This window comes from Aphelocoma coerulescens, chromosome 29 (assembly GCF_041296385.1).
Source record: "Aphelocoma coerulescens isolate FSJ_1873_10779 chromosome 29, UR_Acoe_1.0, whole genome shotgun sequence".
Classification (NCBI taxonomy): Eukaryota; Metazoa; Chordata; class Aves; order Passeriformes; family Corvidae; genus Aphelocoma; species Aphelocoma coerulescens.
This window is the reverse complement of record NC_091042.1, coordinates 2,893,931-2,914,566: the sequence shown is the minus strand read 5'-3', so window position 1 is coordinate 2,914,566 and position 20,636 is coordinate 2,893,931. Positions and strand designations below refer to the sequence as shown.

The following is a 20,636-nucleotide window of genomic DNA, read 5'->3' as shown; positions in this document are numbered from 1 at the left end:
TTGGGGGGAGCCCAGGGGATACCCCCACATTTCCCCACCTGGAAGCGGAGGTCAAAGTCCCCCGAGTGTCCCCGCCAGCTCAGCTGTGCCAGAGACACCTGGGCAGCCCCGGAGCCCCTCGCGGGGAGCGCCCGCTCCCCCCTCCGCGCGTCCCCGGCTGCCTCAGGTGGGGGACGCGGCCGCGCAGGGTCCCCCCCGAGAGGCAGCGCTGTCCCCGCCAGGCGCGGAGCTGGGGGGCCCCGGAGTCCCCGAGCTGGCAACAGATGGCTGGAGGCAGCTTGCTGACACCTGCCCCTCCTCTCCTGCCCTGCCCTTTCCTCGCCGCTCGTTCTGGCTCATTTCCCCGCACGGGGGGCGAGGCCCGGGGTCCCCCCGCGCTGCCCCCTCGGCCCGAACCGGGAGCGGGACCCCGGGGCAGGGAGCTGTGGAGGGATGTGCCGGCCCTGGGGGGCTCCCAGGGGTCCTGGGGATGGGGGGAGGAGGTTGAGGTGCCTCTGCCGGCTCCACGCGGGGGTTTTGGGGGGGCATGGGACCCACCCACGGGGAGTTCTGCTGTTCCACCTGACCTTGGATGCCTCACACCCGACCCGGTGCAGGCAGGGGGGGCCTCAGCCCAGCAGGGACCTGGAAAAATGCCCAGCGTGGCCGTCCCTGCTCTCCCCAGGGCCGGGGACAGCCAGAGGGGTCCCTTCTGAGTGCACACAAAGGCAGAGCAGCTCCCCAGTATCCCCTGAGCACCTCCAAGCCCCTGCCCCAGTGCCCAGCGCCGCACCCCCCCCCCGCGGCAGCCACCCAGGACCCTCGCCTGCCAGGTTTTGCCTCCGTTCTCCCCAGGAATGGGTGTCGGAAGAGCAATTTCCCACCGCCCCTTCCCCGAGGACGCGGGGCCGGGGCTCTGTGTGAACCCGGGGGGGGGGGGGTACCGGGGATGTTTGGCATCAACGCGGGTGAGATTTGGCATCCAGGAAGCTGCCGGAGCTGCTGGCAGGGATGGCAGGGATGGCAGGGAGGAGGAGCCGGGTCCTGTGCCAGAGGGGGCAGGAACCACCCGCTGCCGAGAGCTCCCGGACGAGCTGGAGGCTCCTGGAGCATCCCCGTCCCACAGCTCTGCCCTGCCCGGTGCCCTCCCCAGCTGGCCCGGGCCACCCTGGCCATGGCCCCAGCGCTGGATCCCTCAAATGACTCCACAATCACCCCCCGTGACACCCCTGCTCCGGGGGACACCACCCGCACCCAGCCCGGGTCCCCCCAAAGCCGCCCTCTCCCCGATTTCCCAGCGCATTTCTATAAATCAAGCTCTGGCATTCCCCCCCTCCCCCGCGGCGGGGTTTGGGGGTCACCTGTGACCCCTGGCAGATGGTGCGGGGACTCCCAGCCCTGCCCAGGAACTGCTGCAGCCGGACCATCTGTCAGGCAGCTCCGAGCTCCCGGCTCCCGCCCGGCCCCACCGCCCTGGGACCCCCCGACCGCCGGCCCCGCCAGCCCGGGGGTGCAGCAGGAGGGGACGGGGGCAGCGGGGGGAGCTGGTGGCTGTCACTCCCCCCCCGGCACCCCCCAAATCCGGGGGTGAGCAGCGGGGGGCTGTGGGATCCGGTGCCTCGGGGCGGGTGGGGGGTCTTGTCCCGAGCGTGGGGCGTCATCTCCAATGCCCGGCCCGGGGAAGGGGGTGGGGGTCCGGGGGGTGCCGGCCTGGGGGTCCCGCTGCTGCCCGGGCTCTGCTTTGTCCCCCTGAGGGCCGTGCTGGAGCACCTGGAGCCCTGAGCAGCCCCAGCTCGGGGGGGTTTGGGGGTCTCTGGGGAGCCGCGGCCCCCGGGGAGAGCTCAGCTGGGCAGGGTGGGGGAGGCACCCGGGGCAGAGCCGAATTCCCGGGAAGGGGCCCCGGGGAGAGGCTCCGGGGGACAGAGCCCCGGGGGGACAAAGCCTCGGGGGGCTCAGAGAGGGGGTGGGGGGACAAACAGAGGGAGAAATGGGGTGCGGGGTGGATAAAGGGGGAGCCGCAGCTCCTGCCCCCAGAACCCAACGCTCCCGCAGCCAGGGCAGTGTTTATTCCGCTCAGAATCCTCCTTTCCGTGCCAAATCCTTCCCTTCCCGCCGCTCTTCTGCCGAGACCGGGCCCGCGGCTCGCGGTGGGGGCTGGGGGTGTCCCGGTGCCCCCGCCGCCCCTCCCAGCCCCCTCCGGGCCCCCTCCCCGGGCCCGCAGCGCGGCCGCTCCCGTCCCGCGGCCGGACCGGCCCCAGAGCGGGCGGTGCTCGCCCCACAGCCGTCCCCCCCTCAGGGTGACATCACGTAGGCGGTGGCGATGAACCTCCTGCCGCTGCCGTAGGTGGACTTGGTCCAGGGGTAGGTCTGGACGCTGAGGCCGTGCCCGCCCAGGCTCAGGTGACATCTGTGGGGACACTGACTGTCACCGCCCTGCTCCGTCCCCGAGCCCCAAACTCAGGGCAAGCCCCAGCTCTGATGGGGCTCAGGGAGGCCGTGCCAGCCCCAGGGCCGGGCTCGGGATGGACAGATGGACACAGGGTCAGTACTCACGCCCGGCCGGGCCGTGCGAGGAAGCAGAGGGAGTAGAGGCCGAACTCAAACTCGGGGCTGCAGCCGATGAAGGCCGACCCCACTTCTTTGTAGAAGCCGTCCCAGCTGAACTGGAGCCCCAGCACGTCAGGGTATGTGTCCCACTGCAGAGGGAGGGGGGTTTGGGGTCACACCTCCGGCCCCACTCGGCTCTGGGGGCAGCAGGGCTGGGAATCCACACCCAGCCCATCCGGGAATCATCAGAGCCCCTCCATGGAGGATCCAGAGCAGCTCCCAGCTGGGCTGAGGGGTCCCAGCCCCCCGGCCTCAAATCTCTCCCTCATGGCTTGGGAGCCCCTCTTGCCCCTGGCCTTGTCTGTCCTGGCCCTTCCCACCCCACTCCACCCCGGGACATGTGGGGGAACAGCGGGGATGGGGCAGAGGGAGCATCCCTGATGCTGTGGGGTCATCCCAGTGGGATGGGATTTGGGGTGCCCCGGACCTCCCCGGGAGCTCTCACCGGCCCATTGAAGTTGTGGCTGAAGTAGTTGACAACCCCCTGCTTTTCCAGGAGGTAGAAGCGGATCCAGTTGTGAAATCCAGACACTTTTCCCTTTTTCACCTCCCCTAAACACAGACGGGATCCCGGGATGAGCCCCCGGCCCGGCGCTGCGCACAGCCCGGCCCCGGGGAGGGCTGTACCTGAGAACACGTGCTCGAAGCCGCTGGAATCCCGTTCTCCGTCCCCTCGGGAGTAGAGGCCGAACCACATCTCCTTCAAATCCTGCACAAACTCCTGCTCGTAGCCATAGCGATCTGCAGGGAAAGGTGGGAGCACCGAGAGAGGCAGAGCTGGGGTTCCCCATCCCTTCCCCACTCCCGTCCCTCAGGAATTCTCAATTCCCTTTGGGATTCCCCCATTCCCCAGCCCTGCCCTGCTCCAGCCTCACTTTTTCCCCGCAGAAAGGTGAAGAGTTTCTTCATGAGCTCTGTTTTCATCACCTCCTCGAGGAAATGGTCCTGCTCCCGCAGCTCCTCGGCCGTCACCTCCTCCTCCCTGCCCGTGGCCCTCTGGTAATTATCCAGCAGCTTAATGAAGCTGGCGTAGGTGGGCTTGGAGAAGAGCTCCTCGTTCACGTATTTGTAGAGCCTGGGGGAGAGCGGGGCCGGGGAATTGCAGCTCCCTTCCCCAGCCAGCCCAGCTCTGGGTCACCGTCCCTCTCCCGGTGCCACTCACGGCTGTGGTGACCGGTCCTGTTTGTCTCCGGTCTCGTCGGGGCCCGCGCGGTGCTGGGGGTTGAGGGTGATGTCGCCGGGCCGGGCCTTGTTGTGATCCACCCCATAAAGCTGCTCCGAGAGCTCCAGCAGCTCCTGGTCCGTGATGGAATCGCGGCTGCTGGAGAATCCGTCTGTGGGGACAGGCAGGGGTTGGGGACAGCTCTGGGATCCATGGAAAAGTGTGGGGGATCCAGCAGGATCCATGGAGAAGTGAGGATGTCCCTGTTGGGACATGGGGGATCCCAGGATGTGGAGGCTTAAGGGGTGCAAAGGGGGGTCTCGGCCCTCACTGACCCCAAGCCCTGGGGACAGGAGGTGGCCATGGGGACATGGGAAGCATCAGTCCCTGTCTCCCACATCCACTGGGATCATTCCCCTCCCCATTTCCCACGTTTTAGGTGGGAAGGTGATGCAAACCCAGCTGGCTCCTGCCCCCAACTCCGGGGAGGGGACAGCGCTGCTGGCAAGGGGGTGACACCCTGAGGAACAGGGGGGGACCCCCTGAGGCACTTGAGGGAGGTTTCATCCCTCCTCACTCACTGCGGGTTCGAGCTCCATCCTCGGCCCCTTCCCCACCTGCGGAACCAACAGGAAAAGGAGCTCAGGGGGATGGGGACACCCTGGGGACTCCCCAGGAGCCTGCAGAGGCTTGGGACCAACCCCTGGTATCCTCAGCAGGGGGAAAGGGACACCCCAAATCCCTGTCCCCGGGTGCTCACCGGGCCCACAGTGCCTCTCGTAGTCCTCGCAGCAGTTGTGGTGTCTCTCGCACTCGGGGTGACAGTGACACTCGTCCTCCTCGCTGAAAGGCTCCCCACAGCGTCCCTCGCAGGAGTCGGGGGCCGTGTACAGGTCTTTGGGGACACAAACAGGGGGTGGCCCTCAGGAGGGGCTGCGTGCAGCCACCCCCTCACCTGGAGCATCCCCATCCTGCCCTCTGTCCCCTCCCGGGACAGCCCCGGGGTTCTCCTGCAGCCCCGGAGCCATCCGGGATCTTTGTCACCAGGGTCACTCCTGGTGGGTGTCACCGCGCCGAGGTGACACCAGGGAACACCTCGTGGGTGCCCCCCTGGAACTGCTCCCTGTGATTCACCCCGGGATGAGCCTGAGTGCCCCGGGCCCTGCTGGAGGAGCTGCCGCATTCCAGGCACCCTCGTTTGCATCCTGGCCACCCTTCCTCCTGCTGGGAAAACTGGGAAAACTGGGAAAACTCCTTCCCGAGCTGTTTATAACAAATGAGTTGTTGAGCACCTGCTGTCTGACGCAGGGCAGCAAAGCAAAGCTAAAAATAGCAGCAATGACACTTTGAAGGAGACAAGGGACACTCAGAGGGACGAGGGACACTTGTCATGGAGCAAAGAGGAGCTGGAGGTCACCAAAGGGTTGGGATTGTCCCCAGGGAAGGAGCTCCCTGCTCCTCGTCAGCTCCTGACGGGAGGAAGGGGACAGAAGGAGCCAAAAAGCCACCTCAGCAGGAGGGTGGCCCTGTGCCAGCGGGGTGGCCCTGTGCCAGGGGGGTGGCCCTGTCCCAGGCCGTGCCAGCAGCCGTGTCCCAGCCGGCAAAGGGATCCCTGGAGCAGAGGGCGTTGCTTTCCCTGGCGGAGCCGCAATCTCCCGGCATCTGAGGCACCGCGGGGTTGCCCAACTCGGGCGGGTGAAACGTGGCCCCGGGGCAAACCCCGATGCGACACAACCTGTCCCGGGACATCCAGGCGATGACAGTGACATCCAGGCCATGAGGGTGACATCCAGGCGATGACAGTGACATCCAGGCCATGAGGGTGACATCAAACTCCCCGGCACCGCCGCCTTCCCTCGGCACCCGCGTTGTTTGTTCCCTTCGTCACTTCACCCCAATTATTTGTGCCCGGTAACGTCACCTGGGCCCTGCAGGTGCTGAGGGACCCCTTGGCCCCCCCGGACCCCCCGGCCCCAGCTCCTGGGGGTGCCCTTGGCTTGGTTTTCCCTCTTGGCTTCCCATTCCCTGCAAATCCACTCCAAACAGGAGGGGTTTAGCAGAGGGGCTCTCGAGGTTCTCCCGGAGTCCACGAGAAGAACTGGGACAACTTCCAGGGCAGGGACATCCCATGGATCGCGTGGTCAGCAACGCTGGCGGTGCCCAGACCCCCCCAGTCTGCCCAGTCCCGGCCCAGCAGCCGAGCCTCCCCCCCCATTCCCAGACACATCCCAGATCGGCGCTGGGATAAATCACCCTGGATCACTCATCCAGGCTCCTTTTCCAGCAGCAATCCCGGCGGGATTGTGCAAGGCAGGAGCTGCCCACACACCCCCGTCACCGCCGAGGCGGTGCCGGTGCCGGTCCCGTGCGGCCCGGGGCTGTCCCAGCAGGGCCCCGACCCCGCGCTGCGCTGACTCAGCGGGGCCGGGAGCGCTGCGGAGCCCTCGGAGGGGCGGGCTCAGCATCATCCCAAATCCCCAATCCCAAATGCCGAATCCCACGGGGGCGCCGAGGGGTCTCAGGGCAGGGGAATGGCTCCTCCTCCTCACTCAGACACGACCCAAAATCGCTAAATCGACCCTAAATCGCTGCAGGGCCCTCGGCCGCCCCTGATGGGGTGATCGGAGAGGCTGTTGGGGCTTTTGGGAGGTTTTTGGGGCTGCGGGGAGAGCTGGAAGTGCCACAGGGATGGTGGCCGGGACAGGAGGACGCGGCACATCCACACTCAACCACCCCGGGGGTATTTGGCTGGTCCAGCCAGAGGAGTTTTTTGGCTGGTCCTGCCCAAAGGTTTTCTCTGGCTGCACAAAGCACACAAATATTTCTCATTCTCAGGGACCAGACCCCTTCCTCCCCTCCCAAACTCATTTTCACTTCTGCCAAAAAGGCCTTCTGGCCCAGGAGAGGGGGGGTTGTTCCCTGCCCAGCTCCATCCTCCCAGCAGTGGCGAGGTGACGGAGCTCTCCCAGTGCTCCCAGTTTGGTTTCGGGCAAGGGGATGAGTCACAGCTCAGCCAGAGCCGCGTCCCCAAGCCCCTGGCCTGACTCAGGACCTCGTTCCTCCAGGAAAACACGGATCAAAACCCAAGCCGGCCTCCAAAAGGGACCATTTGAAGGACAAATTAACCTGGAACAGAGCTGTGGACAGCCTGAGCTTCCCAAATCCTCCGTTCCTGGTCTCCAGACCCACACATGACCCCTGCCTGTGGGATAATCAGGGAAAATCTCCCACCGCCCACACAGGTAGAAGTGAAGTGGTTCCAGGTCCACCAGACCGGTCCATCAGGTGACCACGAGCCAGCCGAGCTTCCCAGCCACCTTCACCCCGGGTTTTCCTTCTGGAACAACTCAGGTCTCACACGGAGCCCTTGGGAAACTCCTGCTCCCAGCCTGACTCAGGCTTGGAGCTTCTCCTGTGCGCTGGCCTTGCAAAACTCCTCATCTTTCATCCCGAGGGGACTCGTCCGCTCCCGGGACATCAGATACGGGCTCCTGGCAGCGTCGGGGGTGACGAAATCCCGTCCTCATCAGTGGATCACAGTTCACGCTTTGTGCAAGAACTCAGCAATGCCAGCACCTCCTCATCCCCATGGGATCCCAGGAGCCAAATCCTGGCGGCTCCGAGCTCCTCCTTAAAGCCAGAGCTCCTCTCCCTCGGCCCCCCCGAGCCTCTCTTGGGCACCACGGGGTGGGGAAGGGCGAACAGCCCGGTCCCTGCTGCGTTTCCACCTGAGCAGCCCCAGTGGCCGCGGGGGGAAGGTGGATGTGGGATTGGGATTGGAAAATACCCAGCGGTGTTTTTCCGTGGGTAAATGGAAAGGAGGAGCCAGAGGAGGGTTCCTTGTGCTTTGCGGGACCAAAGCAGGGCCAGACACACCAGGAACCAACTGGTGGGCCAGGCTGAGGACCAGGGAAGTTGGATAATCCACCCAGCATGGAAAATCCTCCTCCCCTTCCCCCGTGGAGCTCGACTGGACCCGTCCCCAGCAGGACCCAGTTGTCCCAGTAGGGCCCAGCCCCTGGTTTAGGGCAGCGCTCCCAGCCCATCCCGTGGGATGCCGCAGCCCCGGAGCCCCCGCGGCCCGGCCCCGCTGGTTACTCACGGCCGGACACGCAGCCCAGGGCAATTCCTGCCCCGAACAGGAGGATCCAGGTCTCCATCGTCCCTCGGGAGGCGGGATGGGCGTCCCGGGAGCGGGTTGGGAATGCCGGAGCTCCCCGGCGCTCCCTGCTATTTGTGGGTCCCGCGGGAGGGGAGGGAGGGGCGTGATGGCAGCGAGGGCTCCACGGGCAGGCTGCACCCAAACTTCCCCAAAACTCATTAAGCGCATGGCTAATTACAGGCTGCCCGCAGTGGGAGGAGGGCTGGTAAATCCAGAATCCCGGGGTTGCTCCACAGCTCCCGTGCCTGACCCCCGGGGGTGGCCGAGGCTGCGGGGGGAGCGTCCCGGGGGGGCTTTGCCCACCCACGGGGGGCTGAAGTGGGGACCAGGGGCACACTCGGGTCCCTCACTGGGCCTCGCGCTCCGGGCAACTGGTGTGAACTGGGAGCAGCATGAACTGGGGGTAATGAGCTCTCCTAACTCAGCTCTGGAGGCCGTGACCTCCTCCCCCCCCCAGCACGGATCGGCCTCGTTGGAGCCTCAGGGCAGCACCAGGAAAGCCCAAAACACCACCCCAGTCCCCGTGTGAGGTTTTGGGGTTATCCCAGTGTGGTCCCACTCCTGGGATGACCCCAGAGCTGCTCCAGGGACCCTCCACGGCCCTGGGGGGCTCAGCCCAGGCCTGGGGGGGGTCACAGCCCTGTTCCTGCCCAGGCTCAGCCCAATGAATCCTGATGGAAGATGTTCCCAGTCCTGGAGCCTGTCCCGCTGCCGACCAGTCCCCACAAAGGCCTGGAGTGACCAGACTGGCGTGGGTCCAGTGCCTGGCCTGCTCTGCTGCTGGAGGGTGCTGGGAAAGTCCAGCTCTGCCACACAAATGCCCCCGGCTCTTCCCAGCCTGGTCTCCGGCACGGGTTGATCCCAACTCACCCATCAGGAGCAGGGCTGCCCACAGGCATCGCCCTTTTTCTCATTCCAGGGAAATAACAGAGCACCAGCAGCGCTGAGGGTCTCCCACAGGCACCCCCAGGCCTCTGCCTCCCCCTCCTCACTCCCTGGCGTGTTTTCCTGGGAAGCTGCATCCCAAACCTTGCCCAAAGCCCACAGGATTTCCTCCAGACACTTCTCCCCACCCTCACCGGCCCAGGGATGGCCAGTACCGGCTGGTCCTGGTGGTCCAGGTCCCTCTGGCTTGGCCTGGTGCAATTCCAGGCAGGGTCAGCATCTGGAGGCTCCCAGAACCAGCCCCGGGCTCTCCTGGACACGGCCCCGATGCTTCGGGAGCAGCTGCAGGACCAGGACAGGGCGTCCACCCCGAGGAGAGGATCACCCCCTGTGCCTCCTGCCTGGGCAGCTGAGAACTGACCCCAAACAGCTCCTGAGGAGCTGGGGCGATGCCCAGGATCCCTCCTGGAGCAGGGAGCGGTCCCTGCTGTGCCCCAGGCGGTATCAGCTGGCACGGGAGCGGCGTTTGGTGCAATAAGGGCCGGGTTTGGCTTCTCCCTCACCCCTCAGTCATTTCCTGACCTGTCCCCTCCTGGTGACAGCGCTGCGTCACCTCCACTGGGGCGGCTCTGGGGCTGTCCCCTGGGTCACATCGGGGGCACCGCAGCCCCTTTTCCTCCCAGGTGGGTGCAGGGGGTGACCCCGGGCTCAGAGAAGAACAGGGAGCACAGCCATGCATACAAAAATACCTCTATTGCTCTGCCCGGAGCTCTCCGGGGCCCCAGCTGCCCCACACGGCCGGACCCGCTGCACAGCCGAGCTCGGGGCCAGCTCCAGCACAGCCCGGGGCCACCGGGAGCAGAGCCAGGGGCTGCCCCGCCGCCGGCAGCCGGGGCCCCATCACCACCCCGGGCCCCCATCCCCACTCCAGCCCCAAATCACTGCTCTGGGCCCCCATCCTCACTCTGGGCCCCCATCCCCGCTCTGGGACCCCATTCTTGCTCCGGCCCCATGACCCTCAGGGCTCCAGGTCCCGGGAGAGCCGCAGCAGCTCCTTCTGGCTGTCGATGGCCCTCAGGTGCTGCAGGTAGGCCCAGGTGGAGACGGGGTTCCGCACGCTCAGGGACTGCTCTGAGCCTGTGGGGAGAGACGAGGTCAAGTCCCCTCCATCCCCACGGCACAGCCTGGTGACCCTCTCCATCCCTGCAGGATCACCCCCCGGATCCCCCTGCGCTGCCCTCCATCACCTCCAAACCTCCACATCACCCCTGGCCTGGCTCACGGATCCCCCTCCACTGATCTCTCCATCTCCATCCCCTCTCCCGCAGCTCAGGGACCCCCGCAGAGGGTTGGGGGTTGCCCAGGGCCGGGGTAGGGGTCAGACTGATGAACTCCAGACATACACGTGGAGATCCTGACAGCCTTGGCGTCCTCGGGCCGGTGCGGGGAGCGGTTCCGCAGCGGGGACAGCGGAGCTGGGTGGGGACAGAGAGAAGGGGGCTCAGCCCTGTCCCCAGGGGATGCTCCCGGCCCCCTCCCCGGCTCCCGGGAACACTCACCGTGCGCGTGGCCCCGGCAGCGCTGCAGGACTCGCACGGTCTTGGCCATCATGTGCTGTGGGCGAGGCACAGGGGTCACCTGCTGCCACCTGGCCCCATTTGGATCCCCAAAAACTCTGTCCCTGTCATGGCTGTGACCATACTGGGACCCCCCGGCTGCTGGGGGGCTGCCCCAGTGCCACAGCTCTGCATCCCGGGGGACGGGGGCACAGCAGGGCCCTCAGAGAGGGGTCCCCGGGGAGCCACCCCCCCACTCACCATCTTCTCGAAGTTGATGAGGTTCTCGGCCAGGGTGCGATTGCCCTCGTGGATGAAGGTCATGTCTGGGGGGGGTTTAGGGGTCAGAGCAGGCTCCTCGGTCCCTGGGAGCACTGGACATGCCCAGAGGGTCCCCACCAGCCCAGCCCAACGCCGGACACCCACCTTTGAGCAGGAGGGGCACGAAGGGGATGATGGGGGGGCTCATCTTGGCCACGGCCAGGCGATAGACGCGGTGGTTCCACGACGGGTCCTGGGGACGGAGCGGGGCGGGCAGGGACACGGGGGAGACGGGGGGGGGGACAGGAGGGACAGTGGCATTCCCTCCCCATTGCTCCAGGGGCAAATCCGGCCAGGAAGGGGGACACAAGGCAGGAAGGGGGGACACGGGGCGGGAAGGGGGGACACGGGGCAGGGAAGGGGGAGCATGAGGCGGGGGGGGGACACAGGGTGGGAAGGGGGACATGGAGTGGGAAGGGGGACACGGGGCGGGAAGGGGGGCACGGGGCGGGAAGGGGGACACGGGGCGGCAGGGGGGACAAGGGGAGGGAAGGGGGGACACGGGGCGGGGAGGGGGACACGGGGAGGGAAGGGGGACACGGGGAGGGAAGGGGGGACACGGGGCGGGGAGGGGGACACGGGGAGGGAAGGGGGACACGGGGCGGGAAGGGGGACACAGGGTGGGAAGGGGGACACAGGGTGGGAAGGGGGACACGGGGTGGGAACGGGGACACGGGGTGGGAACGGGGACACGGGGCGGGAAGGGGGACACAGGGTGGGAAGGGGGACACGGGGCAGGGAGAGGGACACGGGGAAGGGAGGGGGACACGGGGCGGGGAGAGGGACACGGGGCAGGAAGGGGGGACACGGAGCAGGAAGGGGGACACGGGGCCGGAGGGGCTCCGCTCACCAGCATCCGCTCCAGGGCCGAGTGCAGCTTCCGGATCTTGTGGGGCAATCTCTGCGCAGGGACAGCACCACGGGGCTGGCACTCGCCTGTCCCACCCCAGAGACCCCCGGCTGTCCCGCCCCTGGCACCTCCCGCTGTTCCCCCACCCCCCCGCAGTCACCTCCCAGGTCTTGGCCAGGCGAGTGACGGCCGTGTTGCTCACACCAAACATCACCGCGAAGAAGGAATTCAGGTTCTTCTGCTCCTTGAGGCTGCAGGCGGGGACGGGTCAGGGATGGGGATGGGGATGGGGATGGGGATGGGGATGGGGATGGGGATGGGGATGGGGATGGGGACGGGGACAGTAGCAGGGACCGGGACAGGGACAGGGACTCACTGTGCCGCCAGTTTGATGAACTTGCGGAGGAGCTGCGTGCGCCGCCCGAGCTCGGGGCACAGGCACAGCTCGGTGGCCACCCAGAACTGCAGCTCGTTGAAGCGCCGCATCACCCGCGCCAGGTTGGCCGTGGTGACCTCGTGGAATTTGTGCGGCCCCACGATGTAGTGAATCATTTCCACCTGGGAACCCCGGCAGGTGAGGGGTGTCCCGACCCTCCCCGTCCTTCCCCGGCTGCTCCCGCCGCAGTCCCAGCGCGGGCCAGACCTGGTGGATGCTCTTGAAGAGGTTCCAGTCGTAGTCGGTGAGGTGGCTGGCCAGGTCCTTCGAGCTGATCAGGTCCAGGGTGTCCGAGGAGCCGGCGTGGGGGCCCAGCTGCTCGGGGTGGGGGGTCTGTGCACGGCAGAGGACCCCTGACCCCTCCTGCCCTCAGCAGACCCCGGGAGGGACGGACACCCCAAAGCGAGGCACCGCAACCCCCAACCCCTCTGGGTGGGTCTGCCCGGTGCTGCCCACCCCGGACCCCCACCCCGCACTCACCAGGCTGCCCAGCTCGTCCCTGCTGACCACAAAGAGCCTCTCGTTGAGCCCCAGTGCTGTGAACACCCCCACGGCGTCCGGCGGCAGCACCACTCTGTCTGCGGGGAGGGAACGGGGGGCCGGGATGGAGGAGGGGACAGATCCCGGCTGGGCATGGGGACAAGGCCACCCCGGGGGAGCCCCCTCACCTCCGGCCGAGTTCACCTTGACCAGGACGTGCTCCCGGTCCTGGCCCAGCCGCGGCGCCAGGGCCCGCAGGACGTCCCGGACCGAGGCGTTCACGGGCAGCACCGACACCAGGCACGAGTGGTCGGCCCTGAAGATCTCGTAGGGCACTGGCGGGGACAAAAGGGGCCTCAGTGTCTCCACGCCGGGGGGCACGGTCCCCACCGCAGGGGCAGTACCTTTGTCCTGGGCTCTCAGGGTGCAGGTGCTGTCCAGGATCGCCTCCTCGGGGCTCCCGGGCCACATTCCCGAGCTCCGAGCCTGGGAAAGGCGGGACAGAGGGGAGGATGCGGCCCCAGCCACCACCCCTCCCGCGGGGTGTCCCCAAAGGGCAGGGGGGACCCAGATCCTGCCCTGTCCCCCCTCAGGGGGTCCCTACCTTAGGCTGGGGGGACACGCTGCCGTCACCGTTCTCCAGCCTGCGGGAGGGGAAGGGGGAGGATGGAGCCGCCGTTCCCACTGGGGACAGAACCGGGACCGGCCACCCCCGGGATTCCGGCCACCTCCGAGCCCCACCTGGCTGTGTGTGACACCCTCCCCACGGCCGGGAACCCCCACACCGGGGACAAGGCGGCCCCAGAGATGCCCCAAAAGCTCCTCCCCAGGGAAGCGCAGCCCCTCGGGGAAGGGACACGGGCACCCGCGGTGACATCGGGGGACAGAGGGGGACAGCGGGGGACACTGGGGGACTCACGCTCGGGGCCGCCGCCGCTCCTGGCCCTGCTCCTGGCCCAGCCCGCCCAGCCGGGGGTCCCGGCTCGCCAGGTCCGCCAGGTTCTGGAGGGACAGGGGGCCCGGGGGTGAGCGCGGGGCGGTCCCCGCCGGTCCCCGCGGTGTTCCCGTGTCACCCTGCCCGTACCTGCAGCAGCGCCGTGGTGCTGCGGTCTCCCTGCAGCAGCCGCCCGTAGAGCAGCACCCACTGGCTCACGAGCCGCAGGATTTTCCGCCGCTTCCGCAGGGAATAGGTGGCCTTGTCCTGCTCCGAGCCCTCCAGCGGCTCCGCGCGGAAACTGGGACCAGTCAAGGGCACCAGTAAAACGTGGAGAGGGGCAGCGATCCCCAGGGATGTCACCCCGGGAGATGGGGATGCGCCCAAGAGCCCTAAAAGGGGATCCCCCTGAGGTGACAGGGACCGGGCTGAGTGTGTCCCCAGCGAGGGATGGAGCCCAGTCCCCCCCAGTTCCCGCAGCAGAAGGATACTGGTGCAGCAGGGCCCGGCAGAGCTGCGAGGTCGGCATGAACACGGTGTAGGTGAGCAGGAAATCCCCCAGCAGCGTGTCTGCGAGGGACCGGGGCAGCGTCACTCCTGTCCCCAGCGCGGGGGGGACACGGTGACCGCAGCGAAGGATCCCCCGTGTGCCTGGGGCTGACTTGGGGTGTCCCCACCACGGGGACCCCACTCGCGGCCGGGCGGATTTTGTTCCCAAACCCCGCGGGAGGGGCTGGATCGTTCGGGTGGGAAGGCGGATCCCGGGGATTGGCAGGAGCCGTCTCCAAGGCAGCGCCGGTGACAGGCTCGGATCTGTGACCCGCTGGGGACATCTCCTGGCTCCCGGCGCGCCCGGGGTTCTCCTTTCCGAAGGCAGAGGGAGACCGAGAGGCGCGGGAGACGCGCCGCTCCCCGCCCCGGAGCTGCCGCCCTCTCCCGGCCCCAGCTTTAGGGATTTTTGGCGACGCCAGGGTGGGAGGAGCAGGATCTGGGGTTGGACACCGGGAATGAGGAGCCCCGCTCCCCCCGCCTGTCCCCAGCCCCATCTCCGGGTGGCTCTGGGACGGTCCCCGGCGCAGGGGGACACCCCCACCTACCCACGGGGTCGTAGAGGGTGGCATCGAGCCTCATGAACTCCAGCAGGTGCTCCAGGATCTTCTCGGGCGTCCCGGCCATCACCAGGTACCTGGTGGGGACAGGAGGGGCGGACGTGGCACCGCGGCCACGGGCAGGGCCACCACGCCACGCACCGGTGCCAGCACGGGCTGGTGACCCTGCTCCTCGTCCCTTTGTTCCTCCCAAAAACCGCCCCGAGGGAGGCTGGAGAGGGCAGAGGAGCCGCGGGGGACGTTCAGGGGACAGGGACGGGGGTGTCACCTGCCAAAACGGGGACAAGGGTGTCACCTGCTGCTCCGCGCCGAGGCCGCCTGGCCGCTGCCACCCTGCAGGTCCTTCTGCAGCACCAGCACCACCTTCCCGTGCTCCTTCAGCCGCACCGTGTTGGCCTCCACGTCCTGGGGGACAATCCAGCCATCAGCCCGGCCGGGATCCCCAAAAACTTCCCCCCAATCCCATCTCTCCCCCCCGCTCCAGCCCCACCTTGAGGATGCGGTTGAAGTCCTGCTTGTCCACGCGCAGGAAGTGACAATTGTCCTCGCGCAGGAGGATGGTGGCCGCCCGCGGGGCATCGTTCACCAGCGCCAGCTGCCCGAAGTCGTCCCCCTCGTGCAGCGTGGCCACCAAGCCCTGCGGACAGCACAGGGGGCCAGGGGTGGTGACACTGAGGTGTCCCCGAGGTGTCCCCCCACCCCGCGCGGGGGCAAACGCACCTTGCCGTGGGTGACCACGTTGACCGAGCCCTTCCAGATGATGTACCAGGAGGTGCCTTTGTCACCTTGGCTGAACACTGTGACGGAGCCCGGGAAAGAGGGGGGGGTAAGGCCGCAGTTTTGGGAACGGCTCTGGTGTCCCCAGGCTGGGGACCCCGAGTGCCCCCCGGGACTCACGGACAGTGCCCGCGCGCTGGTGCCCCTCGAACATCAGCACGGCCGCCAGCTCCCGCTTCACCTGCGCCAGGGGACAGCCCTGTCACCCCCAGCTGGGCCAGGAGGGGACACAGGGGATCAGGGAATGAGGGGGCGGGGGCACAGAGAGGATGGGGAGAGGATGCTCAGATGGGAAGGGAAGGGGTGCAGGAGGATTTGGGGACCAGGGGAGGATGCCTGGACAGCAGTTGATGGGATTCAGGAGGATTCGGGGCCCAGGAGCAGCCCAGGGGACACCCCCACCCCGCAGGATTTGGGGACACGGCCTCACTCACCGAGTTGGAGAGATGAGCCACAGCTTTGATGTGCAGCAGCTCCTCGAAGATCAGCTCCAGCTCGTCCTGCGTGCGCTGGGCAGGCCTGGGGAGGGTGGGGGTCAGCGGCTCCCTGTGCCCCCCCCCCAGGGCACAGCTCCCCCTCTCCAGCCCCCTTCCGTCCCCGGGTGACGTTCTCGGGTCACCCCACCCACAGCAGCCCCTTGGGTGCTCCAGACCCCCCCAAACAGTCCAAACAGAGTCCAGAAGGTCCAAAGGAGCCCCCCCGGGGCACTCACGGCTTGCGCAGGGCCATGGAGAGCAGCGCGTCGGGGCCCAGCTGCGCCAGGAACCCCAAAGCCTCCAGCAGCTCCTCGGGGTCCCGCGGCCCCGCGCCGGGCTCGGGGCTCAGCTCCAGCTCGGCAAAGCGGTAAAACTGCGTGTCCTTGTCCTGGAAGTGCCACTCCTGCCTCACTGCGGGGGCACAGCGGCCGTCAGCTCCGCTCTGCACCCCGCCCGAGCCCCCCGGAGCCCCCCGGAGCCCCCCGGAGCCCTCACCGTGCGTCAGGACCCCTCCGTCCACCAGAACCTGCCCGATGCCCACGGCCTGGCTGCGCGTCTGGACGGCGACGCCGGCGCTCAGCAGCCAATCCACCAAGTCCTTCCCCGAGCAGCACTGCCTGGGGGGGGACAGGGTGTGAGAACCCCCCGGGACAGCACCCCCGGAGCCCCCTGTGAGCCCCCCGACCCCCCGTCCCACCGGTGGTGCCGCAGGTGGTGTTTGTGGTCGCGGATGAGGCCGGGCCGGGAGCTGCTGAGGTGGGCGAAGAGGAGCTTCCCGGCCCTCCAGATCTTCTCCGAGGATGCCTGAGGGTGGGAGGGGGACAAGGGGGGTGGTGGGTGGGGGGCTGTGCTGTCACCGGTCCCCCCAGTGCCCCGGGATCGCCATCGCCCGCCTCGGGAATGGCCAAGCCCAAGGACTGGCCACCCCAGAGTCGATGGCCCCGGATGTGGGGGTGCTCTGGACCCCCACCCCCCCCAGCCTCCCCAAATTCACGTCCCCGGGGGCTTCCCCGGCCCCCCCACCTGGGTGATGCTGTGTCCATAGTCCAGGCTGGATTCCGAGTCCAGGAGTGGGGTCTGGAAAACCAAAGGGGGGGTTGGTGGCTGTGGGGGCTCTGCTGTGCCCCCCTCACCCCACACAGCCTGGGGAGGGGCTGGACACCCCCAGAGCAGCCCCAGCTCTTCACCAGGTGAGGGGAGAGCTTCCCAGCATCCAGATCTTGAATCCAGAACCCAGATCCTGCACTCAGCACCGATTTCCTGAACCCAGCACCCAGAACCTGAATCCAGAACCCATTCCCTGCACCCAGATCCTGACCCCAGTCCCCCTCTCGAGCTCATTTTTCTCCCAGCTACCCCCTCGGGGATGCTCCAGGTAAAAACAAACCCACGGAGGGACGAGCCCCGTCCTCCCCAGCCCCGCCCGGATCCCGGGGCAAAGGTGGCCGAGCTCCGGGGCAGGCGCTGCCCGCGGGGACCGAGGCACCCGGGCTCCGTCCTGGCCACGGCCCTGGATAAACAACCTCGTCCTCACCCGTCAGACCAGTTCCCGGCACCGGGAACGCGCCGGGAGCGTTCAGCCGGCACGGGGGCACGGCCACCCCTCCGAGAGACATCCACCCACACCGGGGGCACCCCCAGGGGGATTTGGGGGTCCCCTCCGGGTATTCCCGACTGTGGGGGCTCTGCAGCTCCCCGGACGGGCACTCAAAAAGCGGCATCTCCAGGGATCCTGCCAGGATCTGCGGGCTCCGGGCAGGGAAGGTTGGAGCAATCCCAGCCCAGGGGGACGGTCCGGACGGAAGGCACAATTACGGGAGCGGATGGCAGGAGTTAATTAGTGCAGGATCCTCCAGGCTGAGCCTCCACCTGCTCCCAGCACTTTGCAACGGCTCAGGAGGAATTCGAGCGGCTCTTGGAACGCTGCAGGTGCCGGGGGACCTGTGCCACCTGTGCCACCTGTGCCACGGTGTCACCGAGGCTGCAACACTGCTGCTGACCCTGTGGTGCTGTCACCAAGGCTGGGACACAGTTCCTGGCACAGCCACAGTGTCACCAGTGCTGGGACACCGCTCCTGACCTGGCCACACTGTCCCCAAGGCAGGGACACGGTGACTCAGGCACTCCGCAAACTCTGCCGAGCCCCGTGACGGCCGCGGGGAGCAGGAACCGCTCCGAGCAAATGTTTGCGAACGGGAGCCGGGAGGCGGCTGCTCCGGGGGGACACGGAGGTGTCACCCCATGGGAGCCAGAGGTCCCTGTCACCCGTGGAAGCGGGAGATCTGTGTCACCCCATGGGTGCAGCAGGTCCGTGTCATCCCATGTGTCCAGGCGAGCGCTGCCCCGGTCCCCAAACGGCCTCTGCTGTCCCCCGGCAGTGAGCTCTGTCCTTGGGGCACAGAGCCAGGCTGTGCCCCGGGCCAGCTCCGGCCACGCTCCAAGGACACCGAAAGAAACACAAAAATGCCGCTCAAGGATCAGATTCCTCCTTTCCCGGGGGTTCCTCACTGCCAGGGCGGCTCTGGAACCACCCAAACCTTCCCGTTGTCCCCAAACCCCCTCCCTGGAGCATCCAGCCGCGGGTCGGGACCTGCAGGACGCTCCCCAACCCCCCCTCATTGTCACGGCGTCGCTCCAAGCAGCTTCCTAAGGAGTTGCCTTTTCCATCTTCCTGCCCACGGGACACGCCGGGATCCTGCCTTTCTGCAGGATTCCGGCAGCGCCAGGCGCCCGGCCAAGGCCGCCAGCGGCCGTTCCGCGCTCCCGGCCGCTTTTGTTTGGGATCCCGAGGAAAACAACCGGGGCTATTTCGGGCTTTACGGCTCCGGAGAAAGTCCTCGCCCATCCGCAGCCTCCGCAGGCGCGGCCGCCGGCCGGGGCTCGGCATCTCCCGGGACACGGCTCGGCATCCCCCCGGACCCGCTCCGGCCCCGCTGTCCTCGCCAGGGACGCGGTGGGGGCTGGCAAGGTGGCACTTGTCGCTGGCACGGTGGCACTCGTCGCTGGCACGGTGGCACTCGTCCCCTGGGAAGGACGCAGGACGGAGCCGCTTGGGGACACCGGTGTCCTTTGGAGCCGGGAGGGATTTGCTGGCGCTGGGATCAGGTCCCAGGAGGGATGAGACGGAGCCAGGACGCTGGGAGGAGTTTCCAGGAGCTTCCAGTGACGGGGACAAGGGACAATAGTGGTGCTCCAAGGCACAGCCAGGCGCTTCCCTGCCGCTCACCTGCCCCAGGAATGGCTGTGCTGGGACAAAATCCCCCTTTCCCTGCTCAGATCGGCTCTGCTCCCCTCGATCCCTGGGTGTCCCCCGGGGAGGGGACGCTCCTGCCGAGCCGCAGGTGCCACCGCTGCCAAGTCTGGTGGGATTTATCCCAGTTTATCCCAGGAACGCTCCAGGCCCGCTGCTGGCCCGGCTTCCCAGGCTGAGTGCCCCTCAAAAGCCCTCCCCAAAGTCCGTTCCTAAAAGTTCCGGAGGGAAAAAAATCAGGAAGGAAGGGGAAGGAGAGGAAAGCTCCTATCTGGGAGGGAGCCCCGTGCTGCGTGGAAATGCCCAAAGGGGGCTTGTTCCCCTAAAATAATCCCACTTTTCCCCTTGAAAAGTCTCCCAGGTCAAGCACTGCGGGAAGGGGAAGGACGCAAAGCCCCGGAAGCTCTGCCAGGGCTCCAGGGTCACCTCCCCGCCGGAGGGGACAACGAGGGGCCGAGAGCAGGGCCCGGGACCCCCAGGAGCCCCCCAGCTCCCGGGGCCAGGCGGGGAGGACGCGATGCCAAGGAACAAATCCCCGCTGCGGGAACGGGTGGGGGAGCGTCGGGAATGTCCTTCCCGCTGGCGGCCGGGCCGGGATGCGCTGCCGGACACCTGGCACAGGGCTCGCTTCACGCCTGGCCGCGCGTTCCGCTCCGCTCCGCCCGGAGACGGGCCCGGGGCAGGCGGCTGGGGAAGCGTGCAGCCTTGCACAGCTCACCTGCAGCCTCACCTGGCTCCTCGTGCCCTCACCTGGCTCCCTGCAGCCTCACCTGGCTCCCTGCACGCCTGGCTTCACTCCCTGTACCCTCACCTGGCTCCTCGTACCCTCACCTGCACGCCTGGCTTCACTCCCCGCTCCTTCACCTGGCTCCCTGCACGCCTGGCTTCACTCCCCGCTCCTTCACCTGGCTCCCTGCACGCCTGGCTTCACTCCCTGTGCCCTCACCTGGCTCCTTCCATCCTCGCCTGGCTCCCTGCGCTCCTGGACTCCCTCCCCTCCTCTCATCCTGGGTTCCCGGTGCTGGGGAGACCCCCGGCCCCAATCCCACGGCGGATTCCCTGGATTCGGGACGCGCGCCCCACGGCCCCACTCACCCAGCGGATTCCCTGGATGCGGGGCAGGCTCCCCCCGGCCCCCTCCAGCCGCACCTCGTAGCTGGAGCTCCGGAACAAGTGCATCCTCCTGAGCAGCCCCGAGAGCCGCGCTCCGTCCGCGCCGGGACCCCCGGGGGGCTGCGGGGGGGCGGCGCCGGCGCCGCTCCCCGGCTCCAGCCCCGCTCGCCCCGGCCCCGCGCCCCTCCGCGCCCCCCCGGCCGCTCCCCCCGGCCCGGCCCCGCGCACCTTCATGCGGCGGCGGCGGCGGGGGGGAGCGAGGCCATCGCGGCCACGGCCCGGGGCTGCTCCGCGGCTCCTCGGGACGGGGCCGGGCTCGGGAGCGGCTCCGCCGCCGCCGCCGCCGCCGCGCCGGGCCCGCCCCGGGCACGGGAGCTCCGCCCGCGGCCCCTCCCCGGCTCCCACGGCCCCGCACCGGGACCCCGAGGCTGGAGGGGACCTCTCGGGGCTGGAGGGGACCCCGAGGCTGGAGGGGACCCCTCGGGGCTGGAGGGGACCCCCGCGCCCCTCGTTCAGCCGTGGCGGGGGAGGAACAGCCC

At 68.1% G+C, this 20,636-nt stretch overlaps 2 protein-coding genes across 2 annotated transcripts; both read right to left on the bottom strand.

Moving 5' to 3' along the window:
- Positions 1-2,228: 2,228 nt before the first annotated feature.
- On the bottom strand, positions 2,229-7,925 carry ENDOU (endonuclease, poly(U) specific). Its single transcript, XM_068997679.1, has 9 exons — positions 7,851-7,925; positions 4,509-4,643; positions 4,330-4,365; positions 3,749-3,920; positions 3,462-3,661; positions 3,214-3,327; positions 3,032-3,138; positions 2,533-2,675; positions 2,229-2,386 (listed from the first exon to the last, which is right to left on the bottom strand). The coding sequence occupies exons 1-9, from the start codon at positions 7,906-7,908 to the stop codon at positions 2,272-2,274; spliced, it is 1,080 nt and encodes a 359-aa protein (XP_068853780.1). The 5' UTR covers positions 7,909-7,925; the 3' UTR covers positions 2,229-2,271.
- Positions 7,926-9,529: 1,604 nt separating this feature from the next.
- RAPGEF3 (Rap guanine nucleotide exchange factor 3) lies at positions 9,530-20,346 on the bottom strand. Its single transcript, XM_068997627.1, has 27 exons — positions 20,080-20,346; positions 16,758-16,811; positions 16,432-16,538; positions 16,230-16,351; positions 15,971-16,145; positions 15,693-15,777; positions 15,379-15,439; positions 15,202-15,278; positions 14,972-15,118; positions 14,777-14,886; positions 14,470-14,558; positions 13,864-13,942; positions 13,523-13,673; positions 13,358-13,440; positions 13,043-13,082; positions 12,843-12,924; positions 12,627-12,773; positions 12,439-12,536; positions 12,166-12,291; positions 11,899-12,080; positions 11,683-11,773; positions 11,523-11,573; positions 10,778-10,865; positions 10,613-10,677; positions 10,355-10,409; positions 10,199-10,270; positions 9,530-9,932 (listed from the first exon to the last, which is right to left on the bottom strand). Exons 1-27 carry the CDS (start codon positions 20,329-20,331, stop codon positions 9,814-9,816), a joined length of 2,808 nt encoding a protein of 935 aa, XP_068853728.1. The 5' UTR covers positions 20,332-20,346; the 3' UTR covers positions 9,530-9,813.
- Between the last annotated feature and the right edge of the window lie 290 nt (positions 20,347-20,636).

Coding starts and splice junctions, on each gene's coding strand:
- RAPGEF3 (XM_068997627.1), bottom strand. CDS start 20,331: ATGAAGGTGCGCGGGGCCGGGCCGGGGGGAGCGGCCGGGGGGGCGCGG. Junction 15,119..15,201: donor ACGTGGTCACCCACGGCAAG/GTGCGTTTGCCC, acceptor TGCTGTCCGCAG/GGCTTGGTGGCCACGCTGCA. Junction 12,081..12,165: donor TCTTCAAGAGCATCCACCAG/GTCTGGCCCGCG, acceptor CGGGGTTCCCAG/GTGGAAATGATTCACTACAT.
- ENDOU (XM_068997679.1), bottom strand. CDS start 7,908: ATGGAGACCTGGATCCTCCTGTTCGGGGCAGGAATTGCCCTGGGCTGC. Junction 3,921..4,329: donor GGATGGAGCTCGAACCCGCA/GTGAGTGAGGAG, acceptor CTGTCCCCACAG/ACGGATTCTCCAGCAGCCGC. Junction 3,139..3,213: donor CTTCGAGCACGTGTTCTCAG/GTACAGCCCTCC, acceptor GTCTGTGTTTAG/GGGAGGTGAAAAAGGGAAAA.